This window comes from Polypterus senegalus, chromosome 6 (assembly GCF_016835505.1).
Source record: "Polypterus senegalus isolate Bchr_013 chromosome 6, ASM1683550v1, whole genome shotgun sequence".
NCBI lineage: Eukaryota > Metazoa > Chordata > Cladistia > Polypteriformes > Polypteridae > Polypterus > Polypterus senegalus.
Window position 1 is genome coordinate 29897679 of NC_053159.1, and position 14839 is coordinate 29912517.

The following is a 14839-nucleotide window of genomic DNA, read 5'->3' on the forward strand; positions in this document are numbered from 1 at the left end:
ATAGCTTATTGCTAAAGAAAACCCAAATTTCAGTAACTCAGAAAATGAGCATATTGCCAAAAAAATGCAATATTGGAGACTCATGATGACACACTCCACTCAATCCACCAAAGCACCTGCAAAGGTATCCTGAACCGTTCAGTAGGGCACACAAGGAGGTTAAGCCACAAAAGGTCATTGCTAAAGAAAATGGCTGTTCACAGAGTGCTATCCAAGCATATTAATGGACAGTTGAGTGGGAAAAAAAAGGTGTGCACAAGCAACAAGGAAAACCGCAGCCTTGAGAGGATTGTGAAGCCCATTCAAGAATTTAGAGGAGATTCACAAGGAGTGGACTGCGGCTGGAGTCCATGATTCAAAGGCCACCACACACAGACGTATCCAGGAAATTAGAGCATTCCTTGTGTCAAGCCACTCTTGAACCAGAGACAACATCAGAAGCGTCTTACATGGGCTAAGGAGAAAATGGACTGGACTGTTGCTCAGTGGTCCAAAGTCCTCTTTTCAGCTGAAAGTAAATTTTGCATTTCATTTGCAAATCAAGGTCACAGAGTCTGGAGGAAGAGTGGGGAGACACAGAATCCAAGTTGCTTGAGGTTCAGTGTAAAGTTTCAATAGTCAGTGATGATTTAGGGAACCATGTCATCTGCTGGTGTTGGTCCACTGTGTTTTATCAAGTCCAAAGTCAGCGCAGCCATCTATCAGGAAATTTCTGAGCACTTCATGCTTTCCTCTCTGCTTTATGGAGATGCTGATTTCATTTTCCAGCATGACTTGGCACCTGCCCACACTGCCGAAAGTACGAATAACCTGGTTTAATAACCATGGTATCACTGCGCTTGATTGGCCAGCAAACTTGCCTGACCTAAACCACATAGAGAATCTATTGGATATTGTCAAGAGGAACATGAGAGACACCAGACCCAACAATGCAGATGAGCTGAAGGCCGCTATCAAAGCATCCTGGGCTTCCATAACACCTCAGCAGTGCCACAGGCTGATCGCTTCCATGCCACGCCACATTGATGCAGTAATTCATGCCAAGTATTGAGTGCATACATGGACATACATTTTAATTTTCTGAGATACTGAATTTTGAGTTTTCATTACCTGTAAGCCATAATCAGCAAAATGAAAAGAAATAAACTCTGTGTGTAATGAATCTATATAATATATGAGTTTCACATTTTTAATTGAATTACTGAAATAAATTAACTTTTTTATGATATTCTAATTTATTCAGATGCACCTGCTTGTTCAAATGGTGCATCTGCACATAGAAGATCATCCCAAGGCACTTTTCAAGTAAGGAGGAACAGCACATTGGTTTATCAATGATATTAAAATGAGGTGATGATGGTGAGGTGTGAAAACATGAAGATTTAAATCAACGATTAACAGCTATATCTGAATTGTAAAATGAGCAGCTGCTTGTGTGGGTCCATTTATATTGCTATGCATTCACTCACCCATCTGCTGAACATGTTACTCCAAAACAGGGCAGCAAGGACCAAGAGTCTACTTTACAGGATCCAACCCTGGTCAACACATGGCACACACTAACCCACTTCTGGACCATCTGGAGCAGCTCAATAAAGTAAAATTCAGATCTTTGAGATGTGAGAGGTATACTTGTGTACACTGAGCACAGATGCATATGTATGAGGAGAATGCGCATATTCCATACAGAGTCTGAGTCATGGCTCAAATCTAAGCCCCCGAGGCTGTAAAACAGCATGCTATGTACTACTAGTAGAATTAGAAAGTGGGAGCTAGCTGTTTCTTGGCAACCAAGCAAGAAAATGAATCCCAAAAGCTCTCAGGAAGAGGGGAAGGCTGCTCTGCTAAAGACATTGGCAATACCTGAACACACCAAGTGCCAAGACAGGTTAGGAGGTCAATCAAAAGCATGAAAAGTCCAAATGAGAATCAACACTGATTCACATAATTACAATTAAGAGATGTCAGGGTCTCAGACTGTGCATCCCACCTTGGCACTTAGAAGATCACTTGTAGCTTTCAGAGTTTTGCTCCCAATAGCACCATCATCATCAGCTCTTATCTGCGTGTTGCCATATCTTCATCTGTTCCATACAAGACCAGAGTGAACTTAATCAAGAGACCTGCATTATCCAAAGAAGAAAACAATTTATGTTGATTATAAAGAAAATGCTTTTAACACCATCTTAGACAAATTAGAGTAGTGATGAGTAAAAGTGTTCCATTTCGCAGTTTCTCAAACGTACCCCTAAAAATGAATTTTGGGCATGATTGCAAAATGCACAATTCATATAATGAGTTTTTTTTTTTTTGGTGATGGGGTGGCAGTGTTAAAGTTGTATGGGGTTCAAAACAGGGAGTGTTGCTCCCTAAGTGTTATTCTGCAGTTTGCTCCATAGACCACATTCTATTGTTGCTGCTACCACTTTTATCTTTCACTTCTCTTTCCATGAAGTTCTATGCACTCTCATCTCCCTCACACACTGAATGTATGCACGTTCATGCCACTGGTTCCTGGTGAGACTGATCATTTGGGAGCAGAGGAAATACCATCTACGCTCACTTTCCCCAATTCTGTAATCTGATCCAAGACAACAGCATCAGCCATCAGTCAATTTTACTTCTTGAAATACACTATATTGGCAAAAGTATTGAGACGCCTGCCTTTATACACACATGAACTTTAATGACATCCCATTCTTAATATATAGGCTTTAATATGGATTTGGCCCACCACCCTTTGCAGCTTTAACAGCTTCAACTATTCTCGGAAGCTTTTCCACAAGGTGTAGGGGTGTATTTATGAGAATATTTTACCATTCTTCCAGGAGAGCATTTGTGAGGTCAGACACTGATGTTGGATGAGAAGGCCTGGCTCGCTCGCAGTCTCTGCTCTAATTCATACCAAAGGTGTTCTGTGGTGTTGAGATCAGGGCTCTGTGCAGGCCAGTCACGTTCCTCCACACCAAACTCGCTCATCCATTTCTTTATAGACCTTGCTTTGGGCACTGGTGCACAGTCATGATGGAACAGGAAGAGGCCATCCCCAAACTGTTCCCACAAAGTTGGGAGCATGAAATTGTCCAAAATAGCTTTGTATGCTGAAGCATTAAGATTTTCTTTCACTGGAAATAAGGGGCCAAGCCCAACCCCTGAAAAACAACCCTACGCCATAATCCCCCCTTCACCAAACTTTACACTTGGCAGAATGCAGTCAGGCAGGTACCATTCTCCTGGCAACCGCCAAACCCAGAATCATCCATCGGACTGCGTGATTGGTCACTTCAGAGGACATGTCTCTACTGCTCTGGAGTCCAGTGGCGATGTGCTTTACACCACTGCATCCAACACTTTGCATTGCACTTAGTGATTTAAGGCTTGGATGCAGCTGCTTGGCCATGGAAACGCATTCCATGAAGCTCTCTACACACTGTTCTTGAGCTAATCTGGAGGCCACACAGAGTTTGGAGGTCTATAGCTATCGACTCAGCATTTGCTGTCCCCACTCCTTGATTTCACGTGGCCTACCACTTCATGGCAAAGTTGCTGTTGTTCCCAGTTGCTTCTGTTTTGTTATAATACGACTAACAGGTGACTGTGGAATATTTAGTAGCAAGGAAATTTCACAAATGGACTTATTGCACAGGTGGCATCCTATCATGGTACCACGTTTGAATTAGCTGAGCTCCTTTGAGCGACCCATTCTTTCACAAATGTTTGTAGAAGCTGTCTGCATGCCCAGGTGCTTAATTTTATAAGCCTGTGACCATGGAAGTGATTGGAACACCTGAATTCAATGATCTGGAGGGGTGTCCCAATACTTTTGGTAATATAGGGTATTTGCAGGTAAGTGCTCTCTATTTGCACCCCATTTCTCACGCTCTGCACCATAATACATTTCTATATGTTTTTGCAAATGGGAAGAAAGTTTGCAGAACTTCTCCTTTTATTTAATACATTTGTTTGTGAAGAGTAATCTCCAAGTTTCACTGCAAATTCAATTCTGTGCAAATTGTTTTGTTCTTCTCTAGTCAGAATGCTATCAACCAGTATGTAAAGTTAATGGAGGTCCAGGAGAGGAATCTCATTGGAGCAATTAGACCATGAAGAGATGCTTCACATTCTTTCAGACAGTTGCTGATAAAAAGAGTTTGATTAAAACCATCTGTTACATGGCCACCACAGTAACTATTATGTCTAGCCAACCAGGCTGTGGAGGGCAGACTTAAGACACTTGGGTGTATCAACTTCAAGTGCCCAACTCTACACTCTTAATGCATAAACCGAAAAGCTAACCTCTATTTCTGTAGTCGCCTTTGTTCTGCAGCTCCAGGGTCCAAACACCACGGGGGTCTTCATCCCACGAGTGAATGGTCATGAAAGGCCAGTCACTGTATCCATCTCTGGAGTTGTCTAATGGCCTGTGAAAAAAACAGAAGGCCAAAGTTGAAAATACTCTTCTCAGTTTAGAATCTATGCGTTCCTGCTTCTCTGTACCTTTAAAAGATAGGTTGTCATGTAATAATTAGCAAAGAAAAAGGTGCTATGAAACATTAAGCAGGGATATAATCTGCAAAAGCAACCCAAGATGAGCAGTCAAGACAATTAAAGTAATGAAGAAGAACTAGAAACCACGGTGATGGTCCACAACCAAGTTCCAATCAGATGTTCCCACAGGTCAGAGAGCACTTCACCCTAGCCTACTGGACCTCTCAAACATGTTTGCTTCATGTCCCATCAGCCTGTTCTCGTGGATATTGGAATACAAATAATGTATGTCCTATTTCAGTACTAACTCCAATTATTTTCTGGCATACTCTGCACAGAATCTGCATTTTTACCATATTTTAAATGTTGCTACATTGTATACAGACATCACTCAGAGCCACTGTACATACAGCACTTCTATTATCTGTACACCAATGTGCACTGTTTAATTGACAATCTCATCAGTTCTTTCCCTAGCAGACAGGATCAGACCAATCAGATATCCTATGGTTGCACTCAATTCAACCAGAGTGCTGTGTCACAGTGGTGCTGTGACAACTACCCAGGTGTGCTGTGGAAATAATATTGAGCCGCAACCGGATCTTAACCTTAGAGGGACAACCTCCTCAGGTGGTCAAGACCACTGCCTAGAGAAGATGGCATAAAAGCAACTATGTAATCGTTATGTTGCAGACATAGCACTTAGAGCACTTCAGACACATCTCCTGACTGCTGGAGTCCATCTTCCTGGGTGTGTGGTCACCAGAACATCTCATAGGACCACTGGACTGTGTGCATATCAGCTGCCTGTGAGGCAGAGAGGAGTGGGCAAAGGGACTAAATAGCTAGGAGTTGCCAGTAGTGCGCTCACTAAGTGCCATGTCTCTGAGCACTGATTTCAGAGCTGTTTTTACCGGCTTCACTGGTAGTGACAGCTGAGTATGATGAGATACAATGTGTCTATGGTTAGTAGAATAGTGGGGTGTGTGTGCCTTGGGATGTTTTTGGTTACAAAAAGTGTGCCACCAGAGCATAAAAGGTAGGGAAACATTGCACTAGCAAGAGCACACAACATAGAAGATCACATCAAATGAAACAAAATCCTCAGGCTAAGGACAATGCTCCCAGTACCCTGCTAATAAAGAACATTTTAAAATTTTGTTTCTGTAAAATGTAATACAGAAGTTGGTAATACTGTTAGTTTACATTACTGAATTTTATATAAATTTCTGTAGTTAGTGGTCAGTGGTTTTGCTTTTTACATACAAGGCTCCCAAATAACATGAAAAGCACCTACTGTGATAGCCATGTCTGTCTGTCTGTCAGTCTGTCTGCCCGTCTACATGAAATAACTCACTGAAAGTGGACTGATTTTTGATTTTTTTTTAATCTTCCATTGAAATGTATTGGTGAATTTCCAAACTTGTCTCTCTCGAAACAGAGAAAACGATTCTGTCTGATGTCAAATACATATAGTTCACAGTGTCAATTTTTCCTTGAGAGCAGTTACTTTAACTTAAATGTTTCTTGTCCCTTTTACTAATTTGACAACTGCTTCTGAGAGCAAAACACTGCAAAGTACACCTCAGACCAGGAAACATAATGGGGCGGGGTCAGATGTATGAATGTTGCTATATAAGAAAGGTAACAATGTTAGATGTGTACAGTATTTATTTAGTTCGCTAATGATATTTGTTGTTTATTCTTTAGGGTACTGATGATATTGTTTACTTATGTATTACTGTCTCTTACTCTACCAGAATGCAGCGGTAGATAGAACTTTATTTGTCCCCAAAGGGAAATTTGGATTTTTACAGAGGCTTGATAGATAGATAGATAGATAGATAGATAGATAGATAGATAGATAGATAGATAGATAGATAGATAGATAGATAGATAACTTTATTGATCCCCAAGGGGAAATTCACATACTCCAGCAGCAGCATACTGATAAAAACAATATTAATTAAAGAGTGATAAAAACACAATTCAAGTTAAAAAATGCAAGGTGCAGGTAGGTATAACAGTCTATGATCTTGTATAATGTTAACGTTTATCCCCCCGGGTGGAATTGAAGAGCTGCATAGTGTGGGGGAGGAACGATCTCCTCAGTCTGTCAGTAAATAAATAAATACAAAGAAAGAAAGAAAGAAAGAGAAATATACACACACTTTGGTCTGAACACACACCTAAACGTCTATAAAGCAAGAAAATTAAAAAGAAAGAAAAGTTCTGACTTGGCTGTCACAGTGAGGCATTATGCAGGTGTACTACTGCTCTTGGTATAAAGGTCCCCCATAGCATTTCTTGATACATTTCTGCTGAATTATTCATTGGGTAAAGGTCCTCAATGTGTGTCAGAGAGAGGATGTGCCGCATGGTTCATAATGGTGCTGAGTTTTGTTTATAACTCTCGCATTTGCTACAGCTTCCACGGGGTCCACAGTGTCTTGTGGTATAGCGGGTCCACAGCTCACGTCAAGAGGCCAGTTTTAAAATAAATAATCACCGCACTCGCGGCTTAGCGAGGGGGCGTGGTTGTCTGGCTGAAGTGGTTCCTGGGGAGCTAGTGATGCGGGCGTTTCTCACCTACGTGCATAGGTGGGAAATCGTCCACATCTGTAATTGTTCCCGGGAGCTACTGATTGCCACAGCTGCCACGTCCTCTTCATAAATAGAAGTGTGAGGTGGCTAGGAAGGAGGAGAAGAAAAAGGAAGGATAAAAGAAAGACGGAGGTTGCAGGAGAGCAGGAAGCAGTGGGGAGAGAGAGCCGGTGCAAGCAAGTGAAGGCTTGCAGGCAGGCAGCTGGACAGTTGAGCCCTAACAAGGGTGTTTGGCCAACACCTAGGGCAGTTGGAAGTGGTCGCTCCCGCTGAGCATTTTATGGAGGAACGGGAGTGACCAGCAGTAGGATGGCTGGTCGCGCAAGGCCGAGAAGGCAGCGGCAGTTGGGAGGCTTGGGCGGTGAATTCCCTGACATGAGCGCCCTGGTCGTTAGGTAACCTAAGTCTTGGTCTGGGAGGGAGCAGCCAAAGCCAGGGATCGGGAGGACTCCAGACCAGTAGAGTGGAGAGAAGGCCAGCTGCTGGTATGGAGACTCACCTGTTGCGGTGCCCAGATGGGAGAAGCAGGGGAGCCGCCAAATAAAAGACACCAGGCTTAGTTGTTTTTAAAGGACTGCTTCCAGCGTTGTTTAAACCTCATTGTCGTTTTAAAGGATTTTTTTACTGTGTTTTTTTAACCTCCACTTCACAACTGTTTTTATGGATTTATTTATTATTTATTATTATTATTATAAGATTTATGGAAATTGATACACTGCACTTTGTTTGGGCATTGTTTTGTTGTTGATTTTAATAAAAGCACTTTTGCACATTTTGCACCATCACCTTGCTCTATTTGTTGTGCCTCACTGCCGAGTTCATCTGTAACATTACCGACAGTGCAGGGTTCAACGGCTCCCGGACAGATGATGGGAGCATGCCACGAACCCGCATTGTCACATGTCTCCCATGTTATTACACATGGGAACACGGTGGCGCAGTGATTGTTCATGTCTCACGCATGATGCTTGCTGTGCCGTGCACGACCTTTGATGAAATAATTTATTGCAGCAGTACTGTCTGTTTCAAACGTACTAACCTCCAGTTCTTGTCCTTTCTTTTCTTTCTCCAAATACCCAATCACCATATAATCAGCTCTGTAACAGACGTTAAGCCATCTGTAAGCTTAGAACGCCAATTTTTCAAAACTTTTAAGGAACATGAAAATATCTTCGTAGTACGTGTTTAATTATTCTATCCCTCTATTCATCCAATGTTGAACCAGCCCCAGAAAGAATACAGCGCGAGGCAGGAACAATCCCTGAATTATCCTACGCTGTGCCACTGTGTCCTCACATGTTTAATTATTAACAATATAGATTATTTAAATGATGTTAACATTTTATCTGTATAATGTAAAAAACATTTTGCTGCATTTCATCTTAAAAATGATATTGTCATCATATGTAAATATGCGCTTTATAAAGTGGCTCAGGTTGTGCAATATTATAACTACAAGTATATTGCAAGTTTACAGTGAGTTAATTGTACTTGTAAGTACAAACTGTTCTACAAGGAGCACTTGATGGACTGATTGAGGGCGTTTAGAGTTGGAATGAAACTGTTTCTGAACCGCGACGTCCGTACAGGAAAGGCTCTGAAGCGTATGTCGGATGAGAGTAGTTCAAATAGCGAGTGACTGAGGCAGCGTCTGCTTGATTCTGTATAACGGTAATTCTCTTTCCAATCAGCTGCTCTGAGTGGTGCAATGAGAGTAATATGGAAAAAGATGATCTGCTATGGCAACCCCTAATGGGAGCAGCTGAAAGTAGAAGACGAAGGTGCAGTGAGAGTAACAACGCTAAAGCAGCTATGGTATTTAGAATAGTTTGGCCATTCCATGGACCATTACATTGTTACAGGTTAAATACAATCAGATGCCTTACAGTAAACTAATGAACAATATGCGGTTAATTTCAGTGTATTTGATAAAGCCACCGTTGTGGGTGTAAAAAAGAAAGGGAAATCACCCAGGAACAGTAGCACTGCTTTGACGCTGGGTGCCGCCAGTTTGCAAAACCGAGCGCAGAACTTGCGTATGCCAGGGTTGGAGCTACCATGGAAATGTGCGTGGCTTTACGCCAAGTTTATGTTTTATACATCACAATTTGAGTGTGGAAACCGACTTACACAACATTTTTGTGCGTACGCACCATTTATACATGAAGCCCCTGATGACATCACTTCCCTTACTGGCCTATAAAACCGCCATCTTGCCTTTGGTATATCAGTTCTGTTTTGGATTCATTTGTGTGAACATGTCTGTTCGTGATAAGAATTTTTGCAGCCAGGAAATATTATATGGGTGGCTGCCCCAAATCTTTGCAATGCCTTTGTGTCGTTCTTGTGACAATATCCTTCTAAAACTCAATGTATTTTTTGACGAATAACAAATGAATTCATGATCAGTTGTGCGTACAGGTATACATCTTATCTGTCAAAATGCTTGCTAATGCTCTTCTGCACAAATGGCTTCTCATGACCCTATTTTGTTTTTAATTTTGATTTCTTTTTCTTTTTTGTACTTTGCATATGAAGCTACTATTATTATGTTTTTTACGGTCATCAAACATATTTTTCAATGTTACATAAAGTTGTCTTCTTGTGGCATTTGTGTTTTGGTGTCAGGTCGGTTAGGACTCTTGGTATCAAACTCAGTGACATTATTGTCATATGTGTATTCTTGCAGTTCCTTCTCTTTTCCTCTACTCTGCACAACAGTATTTGCATCTATGGCTTGAACCAATCAATTTGCTGCTTCTTTCTTTCTCTCACTCAGTCGCCATTCAGTAAACGCAGGACAAGAAATGGCTTTTTCCCATCCTGTCTTCCTGTTTCAAACTGCGGGTGTTAAATCCGCATATACAGTTTCAAAGCTGCTAAAGCCAATGCAGAAATCTAGGCAGCCAGAGACAACACTGACTCATCAACAAGATTAAACTGCACACCACTCTGGTTAATATTCGTTAAAGGGTAGGCTTGCTTATTACACACAGTTCACAAAAAGACTTAATACACAAACACACCTACACAAATCATATCTCCCTTTTCCTTTTGCTCGCACAGATTTGCTCATTTTGTGATGGGATATGTTTAACTATTAAATGTGTTTGCAAGTTTTCCAATACTTTTTAGAATGCCTTTTTTTCCTAAATCCATATCGGTAGTATTCTGGATCATTCGGTTCATAGCCCACTCCTACTGGTACCCTTCTATAGCGTATTACTTTTGTTATAATTAAAACCTTTCTTTTCTCACACTTTGGTCCATTTGAAATTATGTGGGTTCAGGGCTTGCTCAGTAGCCCTGTGCATTCACAAGTTAGCGCTACACTATGGGGTCTCTTCCTACCATGTCCAGTCCTGTGCTCTAATTCTCATCCTAGATGCTACTTGACACTTACCTGACAGTGACCAGAACGGATCTAGTCCCTCCAGGGCTGGTCAGGGTGACGGCCAGGTCTCCACGACGGCTGTAGGACAGGGAGAGCTGTACTTGGACATGTTCTAGTGAGCGAATAAAATTTTTTGACCCTTGGCAGCCCGAAACATTCATTAGCACCACCATGCGCCTTGGGATTTTTCTGAAAAACAAAGACATCATTCACAGTGAGAACAAAGTAAGAATGAACTTCCTAACTGAGTGATGTATTGTTTCTTCTCGCAGTGAAAACAAATCATAGATGATTGTACACACATGGATATTGAACGCCAAAGGCATTGTGACTCACTGGGGCAGCAATGAAGATTTAATCAGGCACTTTCTCTGGGGTTTCACTCTTCTCCATGTTCTGGATAAGTCCACTAGCATCCCGGCATCTAGGAGACCATATCCATAGTGGTGGCTCACTTTTGGGAATTCCATTGGTTAAAAAGAAGAAATATAAATAAGACTGTGTGATAAAGACGTTATATAGTGCCTGAACCGACACAGACTAACACTGAGGCACGTGTAAAAAACACAGACTTTATTTTCTTCACCTGTGGGGCACATCTTCCCCGTGAACCCCACATGCAACACACAGTCCCAAAAGCACTTAACACAACACAAAACACACCCTTCTGGCAACACAACTCCTCTTTAGCAACCTCGTCCTCTTCCTCCAGATTCTGGCCCCGAGTGGTGGTTGCTGGCCCTTTTTATAGCCCACCTTAAAGTGCTCCAGGTGCTTGATCACCTGTTTCTGATTGCACTTCCAGACAGGGATGTATAGTTGTCCAGGCCGGCTCAGGGACCCATGCAGCACCCCCTGGTGGCCACCCCAGCTCCCAACAAGGCTGTGAAGAATGTGTATTCCATAGTATTTTAAGATTTGTATATCCTAAGTAGGGCAGCACAGTGGCGCAGTGGTAGCATGAAAGAAAGGAGACCTGGGTTTGCTTTCCGGGTCCTCCCTGCGTGGTTTGCATGTTCTCCCCGTGTCTGAGTGGGTTTCCTCCTACAGTCCAAAGACATACAAGGTTAGGTGCATTGGTGGTCATAAATTGTCCCTAGTGTGTGCTTGTTGTGTGTGTGTGTGTGCCCTGCGGTGGGCTGGCACCCTGCCTGGGGTTTCTTCCTATTGGTGGTCATAAATTGTCCCTAGTGTGTGTGTGTGTTTGCTCTGTGGTGGGCTGGCTCCCTGCCTGGGGTTTGTTCCTGCCTTGTGCCCTGTGTTGGCTGGGATTGGCTCCAGCAGACCCCCGTGACCCTGTGTTGGGATATAGTGGGTTGGAAAATGACTGACTGACATATCCAAAGTATCAGCACCCTCCATAGCTGATTTATTGTGTATTCCATAGTATTTTCAGTGTTCAGACAACACTGGGCAGTAACAATACGTTCAGAGTACTGTGAGATATTTTGCACACTGCTTGAAATCCCATATGTGTAATAATGAAAACCATCAGCTTGACTGTACTGTCTCTAAAATGTTGATGATTTGAGGTATTTAGAGAGAGGATCAGGAAAACTGCATAGTCAAATAAAAAAACCACACGAAAGTTCCTAAATACCAAAGCCACAATGAAATCCAAAAATCTTAAGTCAAAAAGTCATTTAAAATTTTGAGAGCCAGACAGTAAAAATTTACAAAAAACACTCGCAGTCTTGAGATTTATCTATCAACCTCGGGAACTGCAAAAGTATAAAGACTGACCGTTGTACTGCTGCATCTATGACATCACATCAACTGAGAAGAAATGGTAATGTCCATGGGAAAAAAGCAAAACAGCATCATAGGAAGATGCAACAAAATTTATACTTTGATAAATATATTTTATTTGTAAAAAAAAAATAACTAGATACTTGGAATTCTCATATCCAAAACATCAAAAAGAGATCCAAACATGTTACAAGCAAGACACCATAATGTTATAAAAAATATATAACCAAATATTGTATAACCAGGATGACTGGCTACACCTCCCAGTAGGGAAACCACACCATGCCACTGGCCAGCACCATCACTATATCACAGGCCTTTAAGTGTTCAAAGAGCATTTTTGACTTCTACCACCACTCTCAAGCCAACAAGAGCATCTGCCACTTTGTTACTCTCTTTGTTTCCAGCAAGTGTAAATCATGAAGAACATGTCTCCATGTCATCATGTCTCCAGAAAAAAATGGACTTTTCACGACATTTCTTTGTTCATCATAAATTACCTTTGCGCCCAACTGCATTGGTGGCCCAGTCATCTGCTGTCAGCGTTTCAGGTTTCGAAGCTCGCACAATAAGATGCTGCACATCGCGCCAAGTTAAATCAGGACTACAAGGAAAATCACAGCAATCACTCTTTCAATAGTTGCAAAATGACATGTTGGACAGAATGACCTAAAGAGAGACCCCTATTAGACAGTAAATTCCATGGCAACCATTCCCTTGTACAAGCACGCCCTGCCCAAAAGTTGGCGAGAGCTTGTGTGGGATGACCTTCATTACTACAAACAGAATGCAACTGGGGGCTGAAGTTACTACTAGGTTGTAATGGAGCGTAAAATAAGTGATATGTAGCATTCAAGGTGATATTTTGTATGTCTTTATTTGTAATGTTAAAGAGTTAGGAAGCTGGACAAACCAGTTTTCTATCCCTAGAGTTTTATTGATGAGGAAAAGACTGTATGGATCAGGTTTATAGTTTAATTATTTCCTCTTTCCTGTTTGCTTGGTACAACACAGAATGCTTGACTCGGGAGTTGAGCTTGCAGGAGCTGCTTCATTAGTGACTGTTACACTCATGCTGTAAAGTAGTTGAACTGGTAAGTGGCGGCATGAGTGGTTTCATTGGTGAGTGGTCCAGGAAGGGATTCATTGACTTAATTTATTAGCTTAATCTATTAGTCATTTCAATTAGATTTGTGGCTAAAATAGCACTGGGTGAAACAAGGGAGTTTCCTGCGAACTCTGGTCTAGGATTTGTGAAAGGAATGGTATAAGTTAGTCTCTCTTTATCTCTCACCATCTGAAGAGAAGACCACCTCTCTCAATTACCATTTCTCCATGATTAAGATAACTATCTTAGCAGCCATACTGAGACAGACATGTGTCCCGTTTCAATTCTCCATTCAAATGCCATGTAGTAGTCGAGACCAAGTTAGCCAGAATCTTCTTCTTCTTTCGGCTGCTCTCGTTAGGTGTTGCCACAGTGGATCATCTTCTCCCATATCTTTCTGTCCTCTGCATGTTGTTCTGTTACACCATCACCTGCAAGTCCTCTCTCACCACATCCATAAACCTTCTCTTAGGTTCCTCTTCTCCACTTACCTGGCAGCTCTATCCTTAGTGTCCTTCTCCCAATATACTCAGCATCTCTCCTCTTCACATGTCCAAACCAACGCAATCTCGCCTCTCTGACTTTGTCTCCTAACCGTCCAACCTGAGCTGACCCTCTAATGTCCTCACGTCTAATCCTGTCCATCCTTGTCACACCCAATTCAAATCTTAGCATCTTTAACTCTGCCACCTCCAGCTCTGTCTCCTGCTTTCTGGTCAGTGTCACCGTTTCCAACCCATGTAACATGGCTGGTCTCACTACCATCCTGTAGACCTTCCCTTTCACTCTTGCTGATACCCGTCTGTCACAAATTACTCCTGACACTCTTCTCCACCCATTCCTCCCTGCCTGCACTCTCTTTTTCACCTCTCTTCCACAATCCCCATTACTCTGTACTGTTGATCCCAAGTATTTAAACTCATCCACCATCGCTAACTCTACTCCTTGCAGCCTCACCAGAATACAAGACTAAAAGGACAGGACTACTGATGCAAGAAGCACTGCTTCTTAAACTGCAATGGTGTTTTTTTCACACTCATTTTATTTTGCTTATAACTTGGCCATATTACCTATAATACATAATTAATTAAATGTGAAGCTCATTCTCCTGCCTGTTCTGTCACTATCATATTGTGAGGTTAAAGATATAGAATGGAAGGGTGCAGGAAATGCTAACGTACAGAATCTGACCACAGATTGGTAAGTGTATTGGATTTGAGGTGTTTTGGAAAAGTCTTCATAATGAAGATTATAAAAGGGGAAAATATGGTCTCATAGGACCCTATGCAACAAAACAGGGCTGAAGTTAATAGTAGGTGGATCAATAGTCATTGTGGCACCTTGAAGAAATCACTTACTTGGCTTCCAGTGCAAGTGCAATGATACCAGCAACCAGCGGGGCTGAAGCTGAGGTCCCAGAATGTCGTTGTGTACAGCGGTGCCTCAAGTCTGTGGTCACCTGGCAAACAAAAAGCCATCATGTTCAGCCTACATTA

At 42.0% G+C, this 14839-nt stretch overlaps 1 protein-coding gene across 1 annotated transcript in view; it reads right to left on the reverse strand.

Annotated features, from left to right (window-relative positions):
* Positions 1 to 2042: 2042 nt before the first annotated feature.
* The window catches only part of LOC120530490 (proprotein convertase subtilisin/kexin type 4-like), a 55471-nt gene continuing 42674 nt past the window's right edge, over positions 2043 to 14839 (reverse strand). Inside the window, exons 10-15 of the mRNA XM_039754921.1 lie at positions 14702 to 14802; positions 12736 to 12839; positions 10823 to 10940; positions 10496 to 10675; positions 4297 to 4421; positions 2043 to 2123 (exon numbers count right to left, since the gene is read on the reverse strand). Of these exons, the coding sequence (XP_039610855.1) occupies positions 2059 to 2123; positions 4297 to 4421; positions 10496 to 10675; positions 10823 to 10940; positions 12736 to 12839; positions 14702 to 14802 (693 nt within the window). The 3' untranslated portion in view covers positions 2043 to 2058. The remainder of the gene's footprint in view (positions 2124 to 4296; positions 4422 to 10495; positions 10676 to 10822; positions 10941 to 12735; positions 12840 to 14701; positions 14803 to 14839) is intronic.